This window comes from Euleptes europaea, chromosome 8 (assembly GCF_029931775.1).
Source record: "Euleptes europaea isolate rEulEur1 chromosome 8, rEulEur1.hap1, whole genome shotgun sequence".
Lineage (NCBI taxonomy): Eukaryota > Metazoa > Chordata > Lepidosauria > Squamata > Sphaerodactylidae > Euleptes > Euleptes europaea.
In genome coordinates, this window is record NC_079319.1 from 58,219,063 (window position 1) to 58,241,386 (window position 22,324).

Here is a 22,324-nt window from a genome sequence, read left to right on the forward strand (position 1 = left end):
TGGATATTTGTCTTTGGTTATGTTTAAGCTTGTAAAATATTTAGAAAGATCATAACATGCAAGGCAGACACGACAAGGGATGTAGCAAATGAACTCCAAACCATGGTTTAGTGCCGACATTAGGGTATTTCAAGTATTACCTGATAAGAATGGCTACGGAGAAACTACACCCTATTTACTTTGAGATCCATGGGCTATCACTTAAAAGTTTGAAAGAGAATCTGCCTCACAGCAGATGACTGCTTTTTTGGGATCTAGGTGCCATATTATAATTTATCTTTCCACTCTTTGTCTTCATTTACTTTCAGATTCACCCAGTTAGCCTTTGACTTGTGTACACTAAACATGCCAAATGCTTTAGTTATTTTTTCATGCTTGATTGATTTTTCAAGGTTCATGAAACAAATAGTGATATGAAGTAGATATGCAGATATACATGGCTTTTGTACCAGTAGGCCTCTGTTAATTATGGTTCCTCTCTGCTTCACAAATAGTTCTCAAATCCTGTGTAATTTTTAGTGTACCTAATGCATATTTCCCAGTCTTAAGCAGGTATAAGAAAGTTGTCCAAAAATAAAGGAAGTTCCCAAAGTGAAAATAGACTGTGGAAGGGAACAAACTGGTTAATTAAAAACACATTTTGGGCCCCATTGATATGTTTGTGACAGAAGACTCCAAAACTACAAGAAAAAAGTTACATTCCCCATAGATTATTTTAATTTGGGGGGGGGGGGAATCCGTAACTATAAGAATGAAACTAATCCTGTCAAATCTCGACAAATTCTTGTGATATATGTAGTTCAAGACATAATTATTATGGTTTGTTGTTGAAAACTGTGATTGGTTATGGTGAATACTAAAGCATTTTCGATGAATCACATAAATCTAAATTAGAAAACAAAAGAATTGCCCCAACTGTATAACCAGGATTAGCATTTTTCACCATTATGACCAATGTCATAGCACACAGATAATAGAATTCACCTGGCTTGGGTAGGGGGTCTGCTTTAGGCTGAAATACTCTTCACATTTACCAGACAGTGGGTTGGATTTTTGCAGAGCAGGGGCCAGTTTTTGCCAATTCCCCCTCTGACTCCCCTCTCATTCTGTTGGCGGGGGGGTCTCCTTTCTCCAAGGAACAGCATCTAGAGGGCATTTTGGGTTACATTAGGAGAAAGAGGCGAAGTCATGCTCCACTAATGGAAATCTTTCAGTCACTGGATATATTTAAAGGGATCCAAGCCATTAAACTCCATGAGACTTACTTCTAAGTAACTATGAATAAGAGCTAAGTGTTCCTTTTTCCTGTGTTTTCCTGGGCAACAAAAGGCAGCATTCACCTTGCCTCCTTTTGTAGTGGGTCATTTTACTGGGACTGCTCTCTCCTCTTGTGTAATAAACAACAACACGCACCTCTGTGTACTGCGTACTGCAATTACAAATATAAATCACATAGATATGCCAAACACTATAGAATGGTATTCACAAACCCTAATTTAAGTATGCAATAATATAAATATAAATACCCCTATACATCCATTAACAATTCAGCAATGCTGTACAACAATGTCATACCATACAATAATATTATTCCTAAATAACTGCCTAATGCACAATGAAAGTCCAAAAAATATAACACACTTCCACATTAAATCATCTCAGTTCCAACCGTAGCAACTTGATTCCAGCCGAAGCTCAGTTCCAAGTAAATCAACTCAATTCCCATTTTCGCTTGGAAGACTTGATTTATTTGGGACTGAGCTTCGGTTGGAATCAAGTTGCTACGGTTGGAACTGAGTTGATTTAATGTGGAAGTGTGTTATATTTTTTTGGACTTTCATTGTGCATTAGGCAGTTATCTAGGAATAATATCATTGTATGGTATGACGTTGTACGGCATTGCTGAATTGTTAATGGATGTATAGGTGTATTTATATTTATAATAGTGCATACTTAAATCAGGGTTTGCGAATACCATTCTATAGTGTTTGGCTTATCTATGTGACTTATAATATAAATTGCTCTCCTCTTGTATGGCAGCAAGCCCCTCCCCCATCCTAAATTGGGGAATGTAGAGGGGCAGAAGAAAGGCAGGAAGGGTTGTGCTTAGCGCAGATCATAAGTAGGGTCACACCTTCCGAGTGTGGCCTATAAGAAATGCTGGTGGCTTTTCACCTTGTTTCCTTTTGCAACGGGTCATCCTCCTGGGCCTGTTTTCTCCTTCTCCCGTGCAGCAGGTATGGAGGGAAAGGGGCGGAAAGTGTTGCACTCAGCCCAGACCACGAGCAGCGTCACACCATCTGAATATGGCCTAAGAACTGATTGCTTCATGTGGCATCGCTGCAGGTGACACCGTAAGGACAACATCGGAAGAGCATAGGCCCCCTGGTGGGGACTGAAGGGTAGGGCTTGATTTGTAAAAGTAACTGATGGTTTGCTCCCATTGGAAACTTTTTATTGCTATTGTTGAGGATCTAATTGACAGTTTTGTGTGTCGTGGTGTAAAAATGATTAAGAGGTTCGATCATTATTGTTAATTAAATTTATTCTAAAGTTAATCTTTGAACTGATTTTGAATTTAGGAGGTAATGTTTTGTTTGGTGATTGATACCTTATTGAAAAATAAATTAATAGAGCCGTTTGAGTAATTAGCCACTTAATATATGATGAATATAGCAACTAGTTAACTAAACTTTTATTGGGCTATTCTAATATATTAAATATTGTGAATAATTATTAAATTAGCTAAGTAATTAATAGTATATTCTTGATAATTGTTCTTTGAAATTGTTTATAACTATATGGAAGGATTACTTCTTTTTCAGTAGATATGGGCTCTAAGAATGACAGTAAGAATTCTTATGCTTAGTTTAAATAAGGTGATGAAATCACTGATTTGACAACTACATTTGATTTAATTAAGGAGTTATAGATTAAGGAATTGAAACAGACTGGACAGAATTGTGATAAATAGTTAAGAGAAGGAAAAACTCTTAGAATCTAAGTTAGGTCAGATTCTGATTTCTTATCTTATTCTATCAGATTCAATTGTTAAAGATGTTGTTGATATATAGTCTGAAAAATACAAAGGGTTAAATTACTTCGAGAACAGATTTTGAGAATTTTGAGCCCTGTTTATCACTATGTAAAACTGAAGTTACTTTATTTTATTGCACCTATACTTTAGCTACATAGAAGCTAAACATTGTTTTAATGTTTATTAATCATGCAAAGTAAATATTTTAAAACTACCCTCTCCTATCCTATCCAACAATCAATTTTGTGATCATTTGGTGGGTTTGTGTGCCCCCTGAATTAGCATTCTTGATTCCAGTGCTGACTCCTAATTAGCCTGTAAACCAGCAAGACTTGCAGCTTTTCATCTGCAGAGGTGTTTGGTTTTCCTTACCGCCTGGTTGATAAGCTGTACCGTGGTTCGTTTGATGGGAGACTGTGCTTTTCTGATGACCTTTGACTGGGCAATAAACTGATGGATTGACCTGCCTGGTATTAAAAGTTCTCCTGGGTTACACCAGTGCATTTACTGGGCCCAGTTCAAGTTCTTACTCTCTGCTCCCAAAGATGTTTCCATCCTGCCGGGAATTTCAAGAGTTCTAAAAAGGCACCCCTTTCTCTCCCATCAGCTGTGAACTCCTTGCATGGTGCAAGTGCCTAGAGACACCTGCTCACTAAGTTCTCTTCCAGTTGCTATAAGAGCAGCAGACAAAGGAAATTATTGCAAACTGTATCCCTCAACATTCTCTCCTTTCCCCTTATTTGCTTTCGGCATATTAATTTCATATTAGGTGCTTGCGATTTGGCTTTTGATTTTATTTTCTCACCTTAAGGGATTCAGAAGTGTTGGATTCATTATCATTTGAGGCAGTCATAGTCGCTCCCTTGTTTGCTTGAGTACAGAGGTGTAACGTAGCCACTTTTCACAGTTGCCAGAGCTTTACAAAATAAGCCCAGAAGAACCTTTAAAGCTAGTTTGAAGCTTTCAAAGAAGTGTCTTCTCAAGTACTGTCAAGACCATCCTCAGTTACAGAATGAGGTACCAAGGCTGACTGGCTTCTGAGAAGGCCACTGTTATTAATTCATTCCCATAATTCTAATAGAAAGTCAGCTCCCAGGAGATCTAGGAAACAATGTCACACCGTAGAGTTTAGAACCAGGGCTGACAGCCAGTTTACACTTTAGGCACAGCTGGATTTTACAGGCATTTGGCACTGATTCACAGTGTACTGGAGAGAGCTATGCATGCAATAGGCATGCTGCAAGGATCCACAGTCTCTTGAAGAGGGTACTGCCACACATAAAGTTTTAGGCTACCCAAGACAAGGTTTTTCAGCATTGTCCCCTTGCCAATGGAATGAGCTTCCCCTTGAGGCTTGTATTCTCTTTTAGGGTCCAGGCTAAAATATATAATTTTATTCAAGCTTTTCATCCGGGGTTGATCTTTCAGATTGTTTTATGGTCTGCTCTAACCTGTTTTATGAGACTACAAATGAGAGACCAGCAAGGACTTGCATGTAGGAATTTCATTTTCCCCTCCCCCAGCATTCCTTTGTTCTCTTCCCTGTGAACCACCATAGCTTGTTCCCTTTTTCCTGCTTTCCAGGGCAACTGGTTGACCTGTATGTGAAACAAGATGCTGGACCACTGGTCTGATCAACAGAGTCTTCCTATGTTCCTGTGCTTTCTTCTGTCCTTTCCACCCACCAGCCAACCTATCTTTACCTGATCCCCACATTCAGCTTTCCTTCCTTCCTTCCCTCCCTCCCCCTGCAGCCTGTACCCAAGAAATCTGTGGCCAACTTGCAAGATACTAGCTTCTGAGCCCAGTTGCAGGGTAGGAAACCCACAGGACTTGTGGGAGGCACCTCACTTTCTCCTTTATCCCCCCTCCCTACATGATTTCCTCTTTCCTTCCTCCTGGGAACCCCCAACCCCTCCTTACTTCCTTCTTTCCACCCACCAGCCTACCCTTTATATGCCCCCATCTTCAGCTATATTCATTATATTCATTTATACCAGGGGTGTCGAACATAAGGCCTGCATGCCAGATCCAGCCCCTCAAGAGCCTTTATCCAGCCCGCAAGCCAGCTGAGACAGCCACCACCACCCCATCCAGGTCTGGGCTGGCAAGGCAAGGCCCGGTCCAACCAAGTGGCATTTATATCATATCCAGCCTTCATAACAAATGAGTTTGACACCCCTGATTTATACCCTGCTTTTCTCCACAATGGGGACCCAAAACAGCTTACATCATTCTCCTCTCCTGCATTTTATCCTCACAACAATCCTGTGAGGTAAGCAAATCTAAGAATATGTGACTGATCCTGTGAGATTCCAGGACAGTGTGGGGATCTGAACCTGAATCTAGATTTCCCATATCCTGGTCTGAAACTCTAACCATTATACCACACAGGCTTCCATTGCATGGCTGCTGTTGAACAACAGCAAGCAGGCAGGCCTGGTAGCAAGTTGCCTGGTGGTTGCTGTTGGGCTGACCCCAATGAGTTCTCCATCAAAGGCCAAAACAGCCTTGGAAAGGCTCCTGCCCCCCCCCCGCCTTTACTGCCGAAAACCGAGGCTTGAAGGCTGGCAGTACTGTTGTAGTTGTCTACCAGTGTCCACAGAGGGCAATTGTTTCTTAAAGCTACAGGTTCCGCTTCCATTATTTGGTGGGGAGGTTAGCCCCTAGTGTGTGTTTTTTTAAGATTTCAGATTTTTCTGCAAACCTGGGGATTTTTTCAGGTTTGTAGAGAGATATGTCTGATTTGTTTATGACCCCTTCTCTGGGTTTAAGTATCCACAGATGGAGCCATGTTGAGAATTAGATTTTCCAAGCTTTTAAATGTTTTGTTTTGCTTATGGTCTGTTTTGGTTTTTAATGCTGAGCTAATAGATTGTTAATCTTTAAATTGTTTTTTTCCTGTTGGCGTTTTTATCATGTTTTACTTGTAAGCTGCCTTGAGAAGGTTTCCTGGAGAGGCAGCACAGAAATGTTCTAAATAAATAAATGTAACCCACTAACCTGCCTTCAGAGCAAGTCCAGTTACCTTGGCTAAGGGCTTCAGAAGCAGACTCAGCCAGCAGTTCTGAATCAGAGTTCTCAGGGCTGGAGACCCACTGGAACCATGCTGTCCTTAAATCAGATTTCCTGAAAGAGGATGGAAATGGGATTGATAGGAACTAACTGCTCCAAATAACCTAGACTTTGGACCCCAGATAAAGCCATCTCCTGGACAAAAAGCTTGAGCTAGGGTTCATTCATTAAAAATAATTACACCCTGTTTCTCTCATCCTGCAACAGGATCTCCCGGGCACTCCTGGGTATGTGCAAATACATATGAATATTTTAAAAAATTAAGAACTTGACTTTTCTGATTAACAGACAACTATTCCAGTTACTTTCCCAGTTCTGGCAATCTTTTTAAAAGATGCTGTAAATACTTCTAGGAAAACCATCTTCATTGTGTACACCTCTCAGACAGATGACACCCTGAAGAATCTAAAGGAAATGTCTTCCACTGCCAGCTACCTGGGAGTCTCAGATCAACACTTCCAGGCCTCAAAGCAATAATGACACGACAGGTATTCTCTTGATCATCTCTCATCATAGAGAGAGCAACATTCTGATTGCTAGTCTTGCAAAAGGATTTCCTCAGGGGTAAAAAGAAATCATTCTCTGCGTCATCCAAAGACTCCCAGTGTGCCTTGAAGCAGGTGCTCTGATTCCAGTCCAAGTGAAACCATTACACCTTTATTGTTGATGGCAGGTTTACTAAAAGCCTGAATATTAAGAAAATGTGCATTTCTAATGGAGCTATTTTTACTCTAGGAAATAATAGGGAAATGACATTTCACTTTGCTTCTTACCTATTTTGTGATCTTTTTGGTTAAAATAGAACTATATTTACCAGCATTATATATTTACTAGCATTATTTTAAGTCATACATTGTCTGGTGTGAAATCCCATGGGGAAGATTAATTTCTTGCACAATACTCCCATTTTTTTTATTCCCACCCTCTTCACCTTTCCTTTTTTATTCTTTTAAAACCACTGGTTTCCCCATTATTTATTTGCTTATTTATTATTAACTTCATTTATACCCACCTTTCTCCCCAGTGAACTCCCAAAGCATAGAATCATAAAGATGGAAGGGGCCATACAGGCCATCTAGTCCAACCCCCTGCTCAATGCAGGATCAGCCTAGAGGATCCCTGACAAGTGATCATCCAGCTGCTGCTTGAAATCTGCCAGAGGGGGAGCTCACCACCTCCCTAGGCAGCCGATTCCACTGCTGAACTACTCTTACTGTAAAAAAAACAACTTCCTAATGTCCAGCCAGTGCCTTTCCACCCGTAATTTAAACCCATTATTGCGAGTCCTATCCTCTGCTGCCAACAGAAACAGCTCCCTGCCCTCCTTTAAGTGACAGCCTTTCAGATACTTAAAGAAAGTTTAACTACCTTGCTGGATCAGGGGAATGCTGTAGACATAGTTTATCTAGATTTCAGTAAGGCTTTGATAAGGTTCCACTTAGTATTCTAGTTGACAAATTGGGAAAATGTGGGTTAGATCCTATTATTGTTAGATGGATCTGCAAGTGGTTGACAGATCGTACCCAAAGAGTGCTAGTTAATGGTTCCTCGTCCACTTGGAGAGAAGGGACTAGTGGAGTTCCTCAGGCATCTGAGCTGGGCACTGTGTTGTTCAACATCTTTATAAATGATTTGGATGAAGGAATAGAGGGGATGTTTATTAAATTTGCAGATGATACTAAATTGGGAGGGGTAGCAAATACGGTAGAAGACAGAGCCAAGATGCAGGATGATCTTGACAGGCTGGAGAAATGCGCTAGAACTAATAAAATGCACTTCAACAAAGACAAATGTAAAGTTCTGCATTTAGGTAGGAAAAATCAAATGCATAATTATAGGATGGGGGAGACTTGTTTGAGCAGTAGTGTGTGTGAAAAGGATCTTGGGGTCTTAGTAGACCAAATACTGAACATGAGTCAGCAGTGTGATGCTGTAACTAAAAAGGCAAACACAGTCTTGGGTTGCATCAACAGAAGTATAGTGTCCAGATCACGCGAAGTGATGGTATCGCTTTACTCTTCTCTGGTTAGACCTCAACTAGAGTACTAATTTCAGTTTTGGGCACCACAATTTAAGAAAGATGTAGACAAGCTGGAACGTGTCCAGAGAAGGGCAACAAAGATGATGAGGGGTCTGGAGACCAAGTCCTATGAGGAAAGGTTGAAGGAGCTGGGTATGTTTAGCCTGAAGAGGAGAAGACTGAAAGGGGATATGATAACCATGTTCAAGTACTTGAAAGGCTGTCATATAGAGGAGAGTGCCGAGTTGTTTTCTGTTGCTCAAGAAGGTCGGACCAGAACCAACGGGTTGAAATTAAATCAAGAGTTTCTGTCTAGACATTAGGAAGAATTTTCTAACAGAGCGGTTCCTCAGTGGAACAGGCTTCCTCGGGAGGTGGTGAGCTCTCCTTCCCTGGAGGCTTTTAAGAAGAGGTTGGATGGCCATCTGTCAGCAATGCTGATTCTGTGACCTTAGGCAGATGATGAGAGGGAAGGCATCTTGGCCATCTTCTGGTCACTAGGGGTGTGGAGGGGGGAGGTAGTTGGGAATTTCCTGCATTGTGCAGGGGGTTGGACTTGATGGCCCTGGTGGTCCCTTCCAACTCTATGATTCTATGTCCGTCAGCCTTTCCTCATAGGGCTCCTGGCCCCTGACCATCCTCTACGCTCTCCTCTATACCTGCTCCATTCTGTCCACATCCTTTTTGAAGTGAGGCCTCCAGAACTGCTCACACTGCCTGACCAGTACAGTGTACAACGGGGCTATGACATCTTGTGATTTGTTGATATACCCCAAGACTGCATCAGCCTTTTTTGCCACTGCATCACACTGACTGATCATATTCAGCTTACAGTCTACCCGTACCTCTAGATCTTGTTCACACACAGTGTACCCAGAAGGAACTTGGAAGGGAATATTGTGAATTCTTTGCCATATCTGTTCATCAACAGAGCTTGCCACTGATGTTTCCAAAACTGATGATAAGCTGTTAAAACCTCTAGAAGCCAATCATCTCCACTTGTGGTTGTTTAAAGTGTTCTTCCCTGGTGTCATCATCTATATGAAGTGACAAGAGGAAGAAGTGGCTTTGAGGAGCAACCCACCTTTTGTGCAGATGAAGTTATTCTGAGGTATTGTTTCCCATTCAGATTGAAAGGTTATCATTTCCTATGCACTGAGAAGATGTTCTTCCTGGCTAGAGAGTAAGCTGAACTTCTTGTATGTACATAGGGCTCATGCTTTCTATGGAAGCAAAACGAAGACTTTATTAGTACCCTTATGCTAAATTACTGTTCTCTAGAGACCTTCCAAATGGATGATGCCTGCTATTTTTCTGATGCAAGCGAGTGGATTTCTAATGTTACAGCTGAAAGTGTGTTAAGAAGAGTTAGGTGTGATTACGAAGCATTCAGAAGATCCTATAGCCATCTCATTTTAAGATGTTTGTAAGATAGCCAATGCCTTTTGCTCTAAAGTTATTAATGTCCAAGGATAAGGACAAATTGATTAGAAGTATGTGACTTAATAAAATTATACTTTACTTTTGCACATATTGGTTTATAACATCTGCCTGAAGGGGTACCCATTTGAATCCAGGGAGTAGCAAATGCTTCATTAAAGGAGGGGGTAGTGCCTGCCATCTGTCTTGAGAGAGGCAGTCATGAATCCTGAAAAAGTCTTCCCTGGATGTATATAATCTTTTTTTATATAAATATTTTATTAGTTTTTAATAGTAAATGGGATACAGAAGGAAAGAAGGGTAATGGAGTAAGATATACACACACACACACACACACACACACACACATAGATATTATACAGCTTTAATATATCTAGTAGTACTACCCTTTTGTAAAATGTCATGGTACATTACGTTATTAACTGATTAAGTTTGATCTCAAGTATGAATCTGCTGAGTCTCATGAGGTTTTATTATTATTTTTGGTTTTTATGTATTCATAGAAGGATTTCCATTTGTCTCTATTTCGTTGTTGAGTTTCTGTAATGTTTCAGTTAGCTGTGCCATTGTTATGTATTCTATTTGTTTTCCGTAGAGATGCTAAAACTACTCTTGCAGCTGTAATTAAGTATTTTAGCATATCTTGTTGATCCTTGTCGATGTTATCCGGAGTTTTATTCAATAAATATAGTAGATATGGATGTATATAATCTTGAAGCAAGAACTAGATTTGAGTCCAGTAGCACCTTCCGGGTATAAGCTTTCAAAAATCAAAGCTCCCTTCATCATATACGGAAGAATCTTTGACTCTCGAAAGCTTATACACCCAAAATTTGTTGGTCTCTAAGGTACTATTTGATTTGAATCTAGCTCTTCTACTGCAGACCAACATAGCTTCCCTCTGATACTTTCTGGAAGCAAGTATCTGGGGAGTGGGCGGGCAAGAGGCTCAAGTGAGTTGTAGGTGTGCAGTTCTACCATTCTTTGATGCAAATAATCTGGACTCCTTTCAGTCCAACTTCTGGTTTGGTTTTGGAACTGAAACTACAATGGTATCCTCAGACAAGCATGATCCTGTTGATTATCATGGACCTTTTGATGGCTTTTGATCCCTTCAGCCATGGTATTTTTCTGGATGACATTCCTGATCATGGGGATGAAGTGTGTTAAGAAGCTCAGTGTTGCATTAGGTGATCATGGCTGGAGGGGGGAGGGCACCATGCTTGGGCCTTATTTCCCATATATTAATTGTCCAGTTCACACATTGTCTTGTGTATAGGATATCTGTCCAATTATATAGGGAAAATATTCCTGTACTATTTCCGTATAACATAGTACTAAATACTATGTTCCTGTTGAATTTACAGCTACACATTATTCTCAGCACACAAACACACTTTATTTCAGCCTTGCAAATAAATTCCTAAAAGCCGGTCAGCTTTTTTGATAGCCCATCTTTCCACACAGGTCATTTGTGGCTCATCAGAAACCTAAATGGGAGGTGGGAATCTCTCAGTTGACAAAAATATTCTGGCTGGTTTCCTGGAAGTGATTTTTACTTGCCATAGGTGAATAGCTGCTTTGTAAAGCTAATTAATATAATCTCAATAGTTTCATTTTAATGTCTAAGCCAAAACTCTTGGTTTATAATTAATTTCTCAGTCATAAAAAAGTTTGCCCTGACAATTAATAAATATAATTTGATTAGTATAATCACCTTCTGGTACAAGATCTCAGAGTTTATAATTGTTAAGTAAATACCATGGTGCTTGCCAACCTTCTGTGACTTTTTACAGAGCTTTGTTGTTTTGATTTATTTTGTGTTAAACATAATAAAACACATCAGATCATTAGTCCCTTGGTAAATGATCACATAGCTCGCTGAAATATAACCTCTATGGAAAAACCTTTAAACAAGGTTGCTTTTGAATGATTTAAGGATTGTGATCTCTGCTTCTTCTTTTTTCAGTCGTGTGAAATAAATAAGTCTTTCCTGTCATTTCAGATTACTTATAAAGTTAATTTTCTTTAGGCTGATGTGGCTGGCAAATGTTTACTATAGCTGGGAGCTATGAAATAGTAAATAATCATGATCAAGCAGTTTATTTTTTACATAATCTCATTTGAAAGTAGAAATTCCTTCACAAAAGTCTGCAACAGAGTTCTTCTCCAAGGGTGATGACAGCTAATCAGCTTGCTTTAGAATAGTCCTATTAGAGTCGTTGAAATTATTCTATAGTAGGTTGCTTGGAGTTTGGACAGAATTCTCTGTGTTGTGACTTTTAAAGATATTCTTTGGGACGTGGCTTCTGAATATCCAAACTTAATTTTTGTGGGCATTCCCATAATGCTTTGCAAGATTCTTAGATTCAGCACTTTCACACAGCCCAAATAATGCACTTTCAATCCACTTTGAAGGTGGATTTTACTGTGTGAACTGGCAAAATCCACTTGCAAACAATCATTAAGGTGCAGTGAAAGTGGATTGAAAGTGCATTATTTGGGCTGTGTGAAAGTGTCACAGTCATGGCCAACAGCAGGAAATATGTGGCACAGGAAAACATGTGGGTATCTCTGGTTTATTTATTTATTTGGGTCTCACCTATTGTGCTAGCAGCATCAGTCACCCCATCTGCAGTGCAGATGGCGTGGGAGGGGGGTGTTATATGCTAAAGATAGTGCTGCATGCTGGGCATTCCATAGCATCTGAAGTACCCCCGGACTCTTAAAAGCAGCTGGTAAAGTTGTGCCTAAAAGTGGATTCTGATGAGCTGCTGACTTGAAGCCACTAAGAAATAACTACATGTGTTCACATGATATTGCCAAGATGTTTTATTTGTGGTCTAAGGGAAATCCAGTTTACAAAAGTTTTTTTTTTCATCTTGTGTGGAAGGCATATTTATTTCACATAAGAGGAAAAAAAGCTGAGGTTGCAGAAGTCAGGAGTGCTCTAGCAAGCAGACACGAATGAACATCCTCCCAAGTTTCCTGCTGCAGTATGAATTCTGTTGCTGTAAAATGCCTCTTACTAATAAAAGTATCCAGCCATTTTGAACCCTGTTCCAGTAACATTCTGTTCTTTTGTGTTTTATTCCGTTTATTTCTTTTTTAAAAATGTTATTTTTTGTTTGTTTGATATTTTTGCATACAAACTTTTGCTGTTGCTTTGTTAAAACATTTGGTCTCCTTCTAAACAGTTGTTATTTAAACAAAAAGATCAACTTTTATGCACACAGTTTTATTTTCTCGTACTTTGAAGTAGGCAGTGAAAGTAATTTTAGAGCTGAAGGTAATGAAATTCTTGAGCACTGATGTAATGAGTAATATGTGAAAAGAAAATTTCTTTAATAAATAAACCCTCACCTTTTTGCCAAGAACCCGTTCACTTTAAAGTTAACATCCCACCTTCTCCTAAGACCTGTGCATGACTCAGGCTGAAGTTACATTTTAAAGAAGTGTGATAGACAGCACCTATAATTACAGCCTTTTCTTTATCTGGCTGTTTGAACTGTCAAGTTACTTACTGAGTGCATAAAGTACCAGAAGTTGTACAGTCAGTTTATACATACATTAAATTAATCGCTTACAGCTTCTTGCTTCTCTATTTAATTCTGAAATATGTAATTCAGAAACATTTGTAAAGAATGTTGGAAGGGCGTGTGGAAAGGAACTGATATGTTCTTTTACTTTCGTTTGGCTTTCTTTTTATGACCATATTTATAATGTAATCACGTGTGCTTTGCTAGTTTGAATGTGTGAACTATCATGTAGTATCGCATATTAACTACCATGGGGAGGGACTTTTAATCATCAATACATCAATAGTTGAGCTTCTCTCTCAATAGATAGTACATCAACTGGTTATGTGAATTAGCTCTTTAGATACAGATACAATGCCACATTTGAGTTGTTACCACCTAGGGGAATGCACCTGCACTTCCCTGTTCCTGGTTTGGGGATCCTATACACAGGTGCATACTTGGGGAAATATTTGGGAAATACGAGAGAGAATGAAAGAGAGAGAGAATTCTAATTTAACTAAATCAATCTTTATTGATACAGTAATAGAAATACAAGAAGGGAAGGCAATTCCAAGATGCAATAAAATGAAATCAAAGTTACACAAACCCAGAATTGCAATTAAGAGCAGTTAAATCATTTCTGGTGGAAGCAGTTACTTAAACTGGATGTGTCCACCCATGGCTAATCCAAATGGAACCAGCCTGTGAATGTGTGTATGGTGTCCAGAAGGAGAACAGAAAGAGGGAACAGTGGGGAAGGAAGGTATCATAGAGAAGAGGGTGGAGGGGACATACTGGACAGGCTGAAGAGGAAAGGATCAGGATTGGAGCAGAAGCAAGGGGGAAAAGATGGGTGTGTAACATGAGGAATGGGGAAATAAATAAATTTGTGTAGCCAAGTGTGGCTACCAGAAAGGGGGTGGGGAGTCACCATGATATCTGGGTTTGGTCAAAAGCAAAAGGAAGATGGAAATGGGGTGTATGGCTGCTGGAGAGAGTGGGATTTCAGTAGCAGGGCTCCAGCTGACTGAGTGAGAAGGGGGTTGAGAGCAAGCAGGACAGCTGGAGATGAAAAAGTGGAAGAACCAAGCTAGAGATAGAAGGGTGGGGGGGAGATAGACAAAGGTATGGAGATTCATGTGTTTCTTGATCCTGAAGTGTGACTACTGTCAAGAAATACGGTGACGGAGGAACAGTCCTGGTGTGAAACAACAAAATGCTGAAATAAAGGGAAGTTCCTTTATGCCCTTTCCTATGAGTGGTGACCAAGGTTGTCTTCTCACTTGAGTACCTTAAAGGGGGATGCTAATAGAGCAAGAGATGGCATTACCATGCTGACTGAGGCTTTGATTAATTTACCAGGCAGATGTGTATTATGTCAGTGTTCCTTGAATAGGAATGAATTTCAGGTTATTGTCCTTCAATATGCACCTGGTTGACCCCTTTGTGAACAGACTGCTGGACTTGATGGACCTTGGTTTGATCCAGCATGGCCTTTCTTATGTTCTTATGTCCCACAAGCACCAGTTATCTGGGTGTGGGGATATATTATGGAATGAAACAAGCCCTTAATGAAGGGCTGTGACAGTTTCTCACAGGAGCCTACCTGTCAAGAAATGGCATTTTCTTGCATGGGAATGTCTCTTATGACTCTGGTTTGATTCAAGATAGAGTCTTCCTACACCTTTGGCTTCACAGGCCCCAGGAGTAGAGAAGTTCTAAGGGCAGCAATGATTCCTCTTTTAAAAACTTAAAGGGAATTTTAAGTGCCTTTAGATGAAAATCGCACCCTATGTAAAAATAGAACCCTTCACAGAGTACCCTGGTTTCAAGTCTTCACTTTTAAAGGTGTGCACTTGAGGGGAGTGCACACCTTTCAAAGTGAGTTCATGGAGCACTTGAGGGGTTTACTCCAAACCATTTGAATTTGGAACCGTGTTCTAAATTAAAAAATTAAAAGGTTTGCACATCCTCAGTTGGACAAGAATTTAATTGCTTTAGACAGAAAGCCTTCTACAATAATTTTGCATGGGGTTTTTGAAACTATAGAATTGTAGAGTCTGAAAAGTATTGGGGACGGGGGTCATGTTACATTTCTTTTTTGATAGGACGCTGAAAGAACTTATGAGAGGAAAGCAATATATTTGTAAGTTCCCATGACTGTTTAAGATATGACTTCACTGGCACAGGCGCCCAAGGTACTGGCTACACCCTTTCAGTAAGTGTTCTGTAGGGTCTGAGTAATAATCTAATATTTCATTCAAATTAATACATTATTAAATTTCCAATTTTCAGGAATTCTTTGAACATGCAAAAAAGCTCTGGGACGACGAAGGAGTAAAAGCATGCTTCGAGAGATCAAATGAATACCAGTTGATTGATTGTGCACAATAGTAAGTGCTGCTTCTGAATAATTAAAACAGAAAAATGTACTTTCAAAATGCTAAAGATCTCTGCATTATATAACCATCTAAATTTGTTAAATTGAGACTAGTGGAAAATTGCAGAAGGATATTTGGGTTGAGGTTGGGAAGGAATAACATCTCTATGGCTTTTTCTTTTAACCTACCACACACACCCCATTTATGCAGCTCCCACGTATCACCTGACTGACGGTAACTCTGGCTGTTTCTCTTCCCTCCTCCCTTCCCAGTTGGTTCTCCTCCTCCAGCCTGTTAACTGTGTCATCATCCTCTGAGATCTAAGTACAGCTTTGCCACAGCAGCCCTCCTCACCAGTCCTCTATCACCACTCTCCACTAATACATCCTCATGGCTAAAGGGGGCTTTTAAAGCATCTCAGTAGCCTGAGGTCTCCAAGATCCCAGAAGAGAATGCCTAGAGTTAGAGCTATGGCAATAAACTGACCATTTGCATGAGTTCTTCAGTGACTTCTTCAGTGACCCTGAGTAGATTATATAAATACTGCTGTTAATGCAACACATCTCAGCATTGCTCAAAGAACCTTTAACCTGTGCTACAGCCCACTCTCCCATTGAAATGGCAAATGCAGTGTCTGGAATTTTACTAGGGGGTAATGAAATTAGCTGTGCAGTATATATTACATATATGTGAAACCTAACTTTTTTCTTTTAAAGGAGGATTTTTTAACTATATAGCTCCTTCCCCCAAATCCCAAATAATTTTTATAAAGTTTTGAGTTGCCAGCTTCCAAAAAGTATTTCATTTAGTTGGCATTCAGTATAGTAAATATCTTCACTTTGCATCCAGAGGTTGGATTTTGTTTTGTTCGTTTGCAGTTATGGATAAGTTAAACCTTATCATCAAAATGATGATCGCTAAAGGCATTTTTGACCTCAAAACTGTCACTTTCCATAGTGCCAAAGGTACAGAGCAGTAGTCAGGAACATTCTTTCCAAAATAAATCAAACGTCCAGGGGCAGTTTAAAGACTAACAACATTTATTTCAGCATGAGCTTTCATGAGGCAGAGCTCACTTCTGAATCATTAAAACTCATGATGGAATAGATGTTGTTAGTCTTTAATGTGCCACTGGACGTCTGTTTTATTTTATTGTAATGAACTATCATGGCTATCCCCTCGAGCATTCTTTACAACCTGCTTTATAGCCCATTCCTGAAATTTGGGCCAATAGGCCTTAGGAGGCCAATGCCGGCCTCCGCCGGTGCAGGGGCCCACACCACCACCACCTGGAAGGCGTACGCCAGCGTGAGTGGCCCCAGCGCTGGCATGCAGGCACTGGTCCCCAGCTGCCACCCCAGCAGTGCTGGGGCTGGACGCTGCCGCAGCCGGCACAGGCCACAGCGGCGAGCCGGGAGGCATGACTGTTCCCCGGGAGGCGTTCCCGGGGTGTTCTGGCGCCAGCCAGGGGGCGGGAACACCTCTTTTTTATTTTCTTTTATTTTTATAATAATTTTTCCCAAAACATATAAACAAACATATCAACAATAATAAAAGTCATCAAGTTAAAAAGTATAAAAGAAAAAATAATTAATTATTGTTGAAATTACAAATTTATTAAAGATAAAAAATATGACTTCCCCTTCATCTCCGTCTATCTCTTAATAAATTTGCGTACTCTTTTGACAACAGTTCTAATCCTTATATTACTAAATAACTATGAGTATGTAAATATATTTAAAGCAATCATCGAAGTTTCATAAAAAATATATAATTCATAAGTATCTATAATCTTATCATATAATCCATTATTCCAGTGAGTATATATTCAATTATAGAATCATCCTTAAAAATAGTATAAAATGGATTAAAGAATAGCCCTCAAATTTCCCCATTTGCAATTTATTTTCACAATACATTCTCCAAGCCTCCCACTCTCCCATAAATTGTATATTGTCTTTTTGGTTAATCAATGCTGTAAGTTCAGCCATTTCTACCAATTCTATCGTTTTTTGTATCCAATCTGTTTTGTCTGGAATATCCGATGATTTCCATTTAACTGCATAAACCAGTCTTGCAGCCGTGGTGGCATACATTAAAAATGTTATTTGAGTCAAAATAGAGTTAGGTATCATACTAAGCAACATCATCTCTGGTGTTTTAGGTATATTGTTCTGTATTATCAGTCTTATTTCATTGTAAATATGTCCCAAAGTTTTTTTGCTTTGTCGCAGGTCCACCACATATGGTGAAATGAACCTGTTTACATTGTATTGTAAATTGTCGCCATCTTTTTGGGTGTTCGATACCATCTATAAATCATTTTATAAATGTTTTCTCGTAAAGATTGTGCAAGCATCATTTTCATATCTCGAGACCAAAGTCTTTCCTATTTGTCCAGTAATATGTCATGGCCCAAAGTTTGTGCCCAGGTAATCACGGAGGGTTTGATCCGGTCTTGTTCACAATGAATTTCCAATAATAATTTATACATCTTGGAAATTAAGTGATCATTTGTATCCAATAATGCTTTGTGAAAGGGTGATTTATTTTTAGAAAACCCTGTTAATCTGGTGAAATTGAAACCAGGTCAATAAGTCTTTTACTTCCTCATAATCTTTCAATAAACATTTGTTACCCTCCCATTTCAAAAGTTCCTGATACGTAACAAACTGTGCAGGCCTAAGTGGGCGTAGAGTCAACATTTCTTGTGATGATATCCACATTGGTGTCTTCTGTTCGAGTAAGTGTTTGTATTTCTTCCATGTTCTGAATAAAGAGGATTTAATTCTATGTTGTTGAAATGATGTATACATTTTGATTTTATCATACCATAAATAACCATGCCAACCACTTCTATTATCAAAACTAAGTCAAGTAGTCTTGTGTTAGAAAGTTCAATCCAGTCTTTAAGCCATACTAAAGCTGCCACTTTGGCATATAATTGAAAATTGGGTAGTGCAAAACCTCCTCTATCTTTAGAGTCCACAAGATATTTATAAGCAATTCTTGGTTTTTTCCCCTGCCAGATGAAATTTAATAAGTCTTTCTTCCAGACCTTAAAATATTTTACTTGGGAGATGATTGGTAATTTCTGAAATAAAAATAAAATCCTCGGTAAAATGTTCATTTGGGTCACTGAGATACATCCCAAAAAAGAGAGTTTTTTATTCGACCAACTTATCATGTCTTTTTTAATTGTTTCCCATAGCTTGAAGTGTGTGTGTGTTAAGTGCCGTCAAGTCGCTTCCGACTCATGGCGACCCTATGAATGAAAGTCCTCCAAAATGTCCTATCTTTGACAGCCTTGCTCAGATCTTGCAAATTGAAGGCTGTGGCTTCCTTTATTGAGTCAATCCATCTCTTGTTGGGTCTTCCTCTTTTCCTGCTGCCCTCAACTTTTCCTATCATGACGGTCTTTTCTAGTGACTCTTGTCGTCTCATGACGTGACCAAAATACGACAGCCTCAGTTTAGTCATTTTAGCTTCTAGGGTCAGTTCAGGCTTGATTTGATCTATAACCCACTGATTTGTTTTTTTGGCAGTCCACGGAATCCGCAACACTTTTCTCCAACACCACATTTCAAAGGAATTTATTTTCTTCCTATCAGCTTTCTTCATTGTCCAGCTTTCACACCCATACATAGTAATAGGGAATACGATGGCATGAATTAATCTAGTCTTGGTGGCCAGAGTCACATCCTTACACTTCAAAATCTTTTCTAGCTCCTTCATGGCTGCCCTTCCCAGTCTCAATCTCCTTCTAATTTCTTGGCTGCAGTCTCCCTTTTGGTTGATGGTGGAGCCAAGGAATAGAAAGTCTTGAACAATTTCAATGTCCTCATTGTCAACCTTAAAGTTGTGTAATTCTCCTGTAGTCATTACTTTGTTTTCTTGATGTTCAGCTGCAGTCCTGCTTTGGCACTTTCTCTTTTAACTTTCAGCAGTAGTTGTTTCAAATCTTCACTATTTTCTGCCAATAATGTAGTGTCATCAGCATATCTCAAATTATTAATGTTCCTCCCTCCAATTTTCACTCCACCTTCATCTAAATCTAATCCTGCTTTCCTAATTATATGTTCTGCATATAGATTGAAGAGATAGGGAGATAAAATACATCCTTGTCTGACACCTTTGCCAATTGGAAACCATTCCGTTTCTCCATATTCTGTTCTAACTGTGGCCTCTTGTCCAGAGTACAGGTTGCGCATCAAAACAATCAGATGTAGTGGAACACCCATTTCCTTTAAAACCAGCCATAGCTTTTCATGATCCACACAGTCAAAAGCTTTGCTGTAATCTATGAAACACAAGCTGATTTTCTTCTGAAATTCTCTCGTACGCTCCAGTAACCAGCGTATATTTGCAATATGATCTCTAGTGCCTCTTCCTTTTCTGAAACCAGCTTGAACATCAGGCATTTCTCGTTCCATATATGGTAACAGCCTTTGCTGTAAGATTTTGAGCATCACTTTACTTGCGTGAGAAATTAATGCAATGGTCCGATAGTTGTTGCAATCTTTGATGTCTCCTTTCTTGGGAATTGGAATGTAAATGGATCGTTTCCAGTCTGTGGGAAGTAGTTATTATATATCAAATCTTTATTCTTAATAGAAATCCAAACACCCAAGTATTTCACTTTAATTGCTTTCTCCCATCCAGTAGTTCCTTTTTTATTTTCTTAAGACGTATGGGTTGCATGGTTTTTTTACGCCGGGTAGAGGTTTCAGTGGTGCCAAAACCTCCTTAGGAGGTAACGCCCCTGCGTTGCCTCCTAAGCCCGACGCAGGTATTCCTTTCAGGAATGCGCTATTAAAGTATTCCGTTGAATCCAGGTTTCCTTAAGCAAAATTCCCCTTGAGGAAAGCATGCTTATTCATTTTTTTAGTACATTTTATCCTGCCCTTCCTCCAAGGAGCTCCAGTGTCTTTGTTTATATCCTGCCCTTTTTTGTACCCCCCCCACCCAATCTCTTAAAATACTGCTCTTAAGGATTGAGAATACTAAGGAACAGCATAAGATTCAGAGGGTGGAGGATGCTGTGGGATGGGGAATCAGTAGAAATCACATATGCACACATCTTGCACAGAGCAGTTTCCACCAATTCGGTTTCCCATGTAGCCCATTGTGGTATGTCCCACACTTTCTTCTGAAGGTCATAACTTTCAGGAGCAACTTTTTAGGAAGCTCGGGGAACTGCAGGAAGAAAGAGAAGGCAGTGAAGATCACTTCCGTGAACTGGATCAAACCTATTTTTATTTAGATTTCAAAATACAAAACAAACATATGATCAAAGATAGCCACTTATAAATCCCATGCATTTTAATGGGTGAGGATCATGCACATGGTTGAACTCCCCAGCAGAAATCAGAGGGATTAAAATGTGCTTAATTTGGTTTGAGTTTGTTCACGCCAGTGCTAAAACAAGACTAACTTGTATTATCCCCTCTGTATAAATAATCGTTACTTTTAATCTACAGGAACTAGAGCAAACAGCAAACAAATATGTGTGTTAAGTGCTGTCAGGTCACTTCTAACTTGTGGTGACCCTATGAATGATCGCCCTCCAAAACATCTTGTCGTTAAAAGCCTTGCTCAGGTCTTGCAAACTCAGTCTGTGGCTTCTTTGATTGAGTCAGTCCATTTTCCTGCTGTCTTCAATTTTTCCTAGCATTATTGTCTTTCCAGTTTCCCTTAATATTATCATTGTAGCTTTTCTGATCAGCAGTATCTCTAGTTTAAACCATAGTCCACTGCTCTCTTGTCTTCTCATAATATGAACAAAGTACGATGGCCTCAGTTTAGTCATTTTAAATTCTAGAGTGATGTGATCTAGATTTGATCTAAAACCCACTTATTTGTCTTTTTGGCAGTCCATAGTATCTGTAAAATTCTCCTCTAACACCACATTTCAAATGAATAAACTTTCTTCTTGTCAGGTTTCTTCACAGTCGAACTTTCACACCCATACATAGTAATGGGGAATACTGTAGTATGAATTATCTTGGTTGCCAGTGACACATCCTTACACTTAAGGTTCTTTTGTAGCTCCTTCATGGCTGCCCTTCCCAGTCAATCTCCTTCTGATTTCTTGGTTGCAGTCTACCTTTTGGTTGATGATGGATGGAACCAAGGAATAGAAGATCTTGAACAATTTTGATTTCTTCATTGTCAACCTTAAAGTTGTGTAATTCCTCAGTAGTCATTACTTTTGTCTTCTTGATGTTCAGCTGTAATCCTGCTCTGGAACTTTCTGTTTTAACCTTCATCAGGAGTTGTTTCAAGTCTTCACTATTTTCTGCCAGTAATGCGGTATCAGGGAGGGAAGGCAGCATGGTATAGCTCGATCTTGTCAGATCTCAGATGCTAATCAGGGTCAGCACTGATTAGTATTTGGATGGGAGACCGCCAAGTAATACCAGGGTTGCTGTGCAGAAGAAGGCACTGGCAAACCACCTCTATTAGTCTCTTGCCTTGAAAACCCCATAAGGGGTCACCATAAATCGGCTGCAACTTGACAGCACTTTACACACACACACACTGCTGTATCAACTGCATATCTCAAACTGTTAATGTTCCTTCCTCCAATTTTCACTCCACCTTCATCTAAATCTAACCCATCTTTCCTTATGATATGTTCCGCATATAGATTGAAGAGATAGGGGGATAAAAGACATACTTGTCCAACCCCTTTGCAAATTGGAAGCTATTCTGTTTCTCCATATTCTGTCCTAACAGTAGCCTCTTGTCCAGGATATAGGTTGCACGTCAAAACTATCAGATGTTGTAGTACACCCATTTCTTTTTAAATCAACCATAAATTATCTCGTATGCTCCAGGAACCAACATA

General features: G+C 39.5%; 1 protein-coding gene across 2 annotated transcripts in view; it reads left to right on the forward strand.

Moving 5' to 3' along the window:
- The window catches only part of GNAL (G protein subunit alpha L), a 160,776-nt gene that overhangs the window by 103,165 nt on the left and 35,287 nt on the right, over positions 1–22,324 (forward strand). For both annotated transcript variants that reach the window (XM_056854117.1, XM_056854118.1), the window contains exon 5: positions 15,389–15,486. In XM_056854117.1, the coding sequence (XP_056710095.1) occupies positions 15,389–15,486 (98 nt within the window). The remainder of the gene's footprint in view (positions 1–15,388; positions 15,487–22,324) is intronic.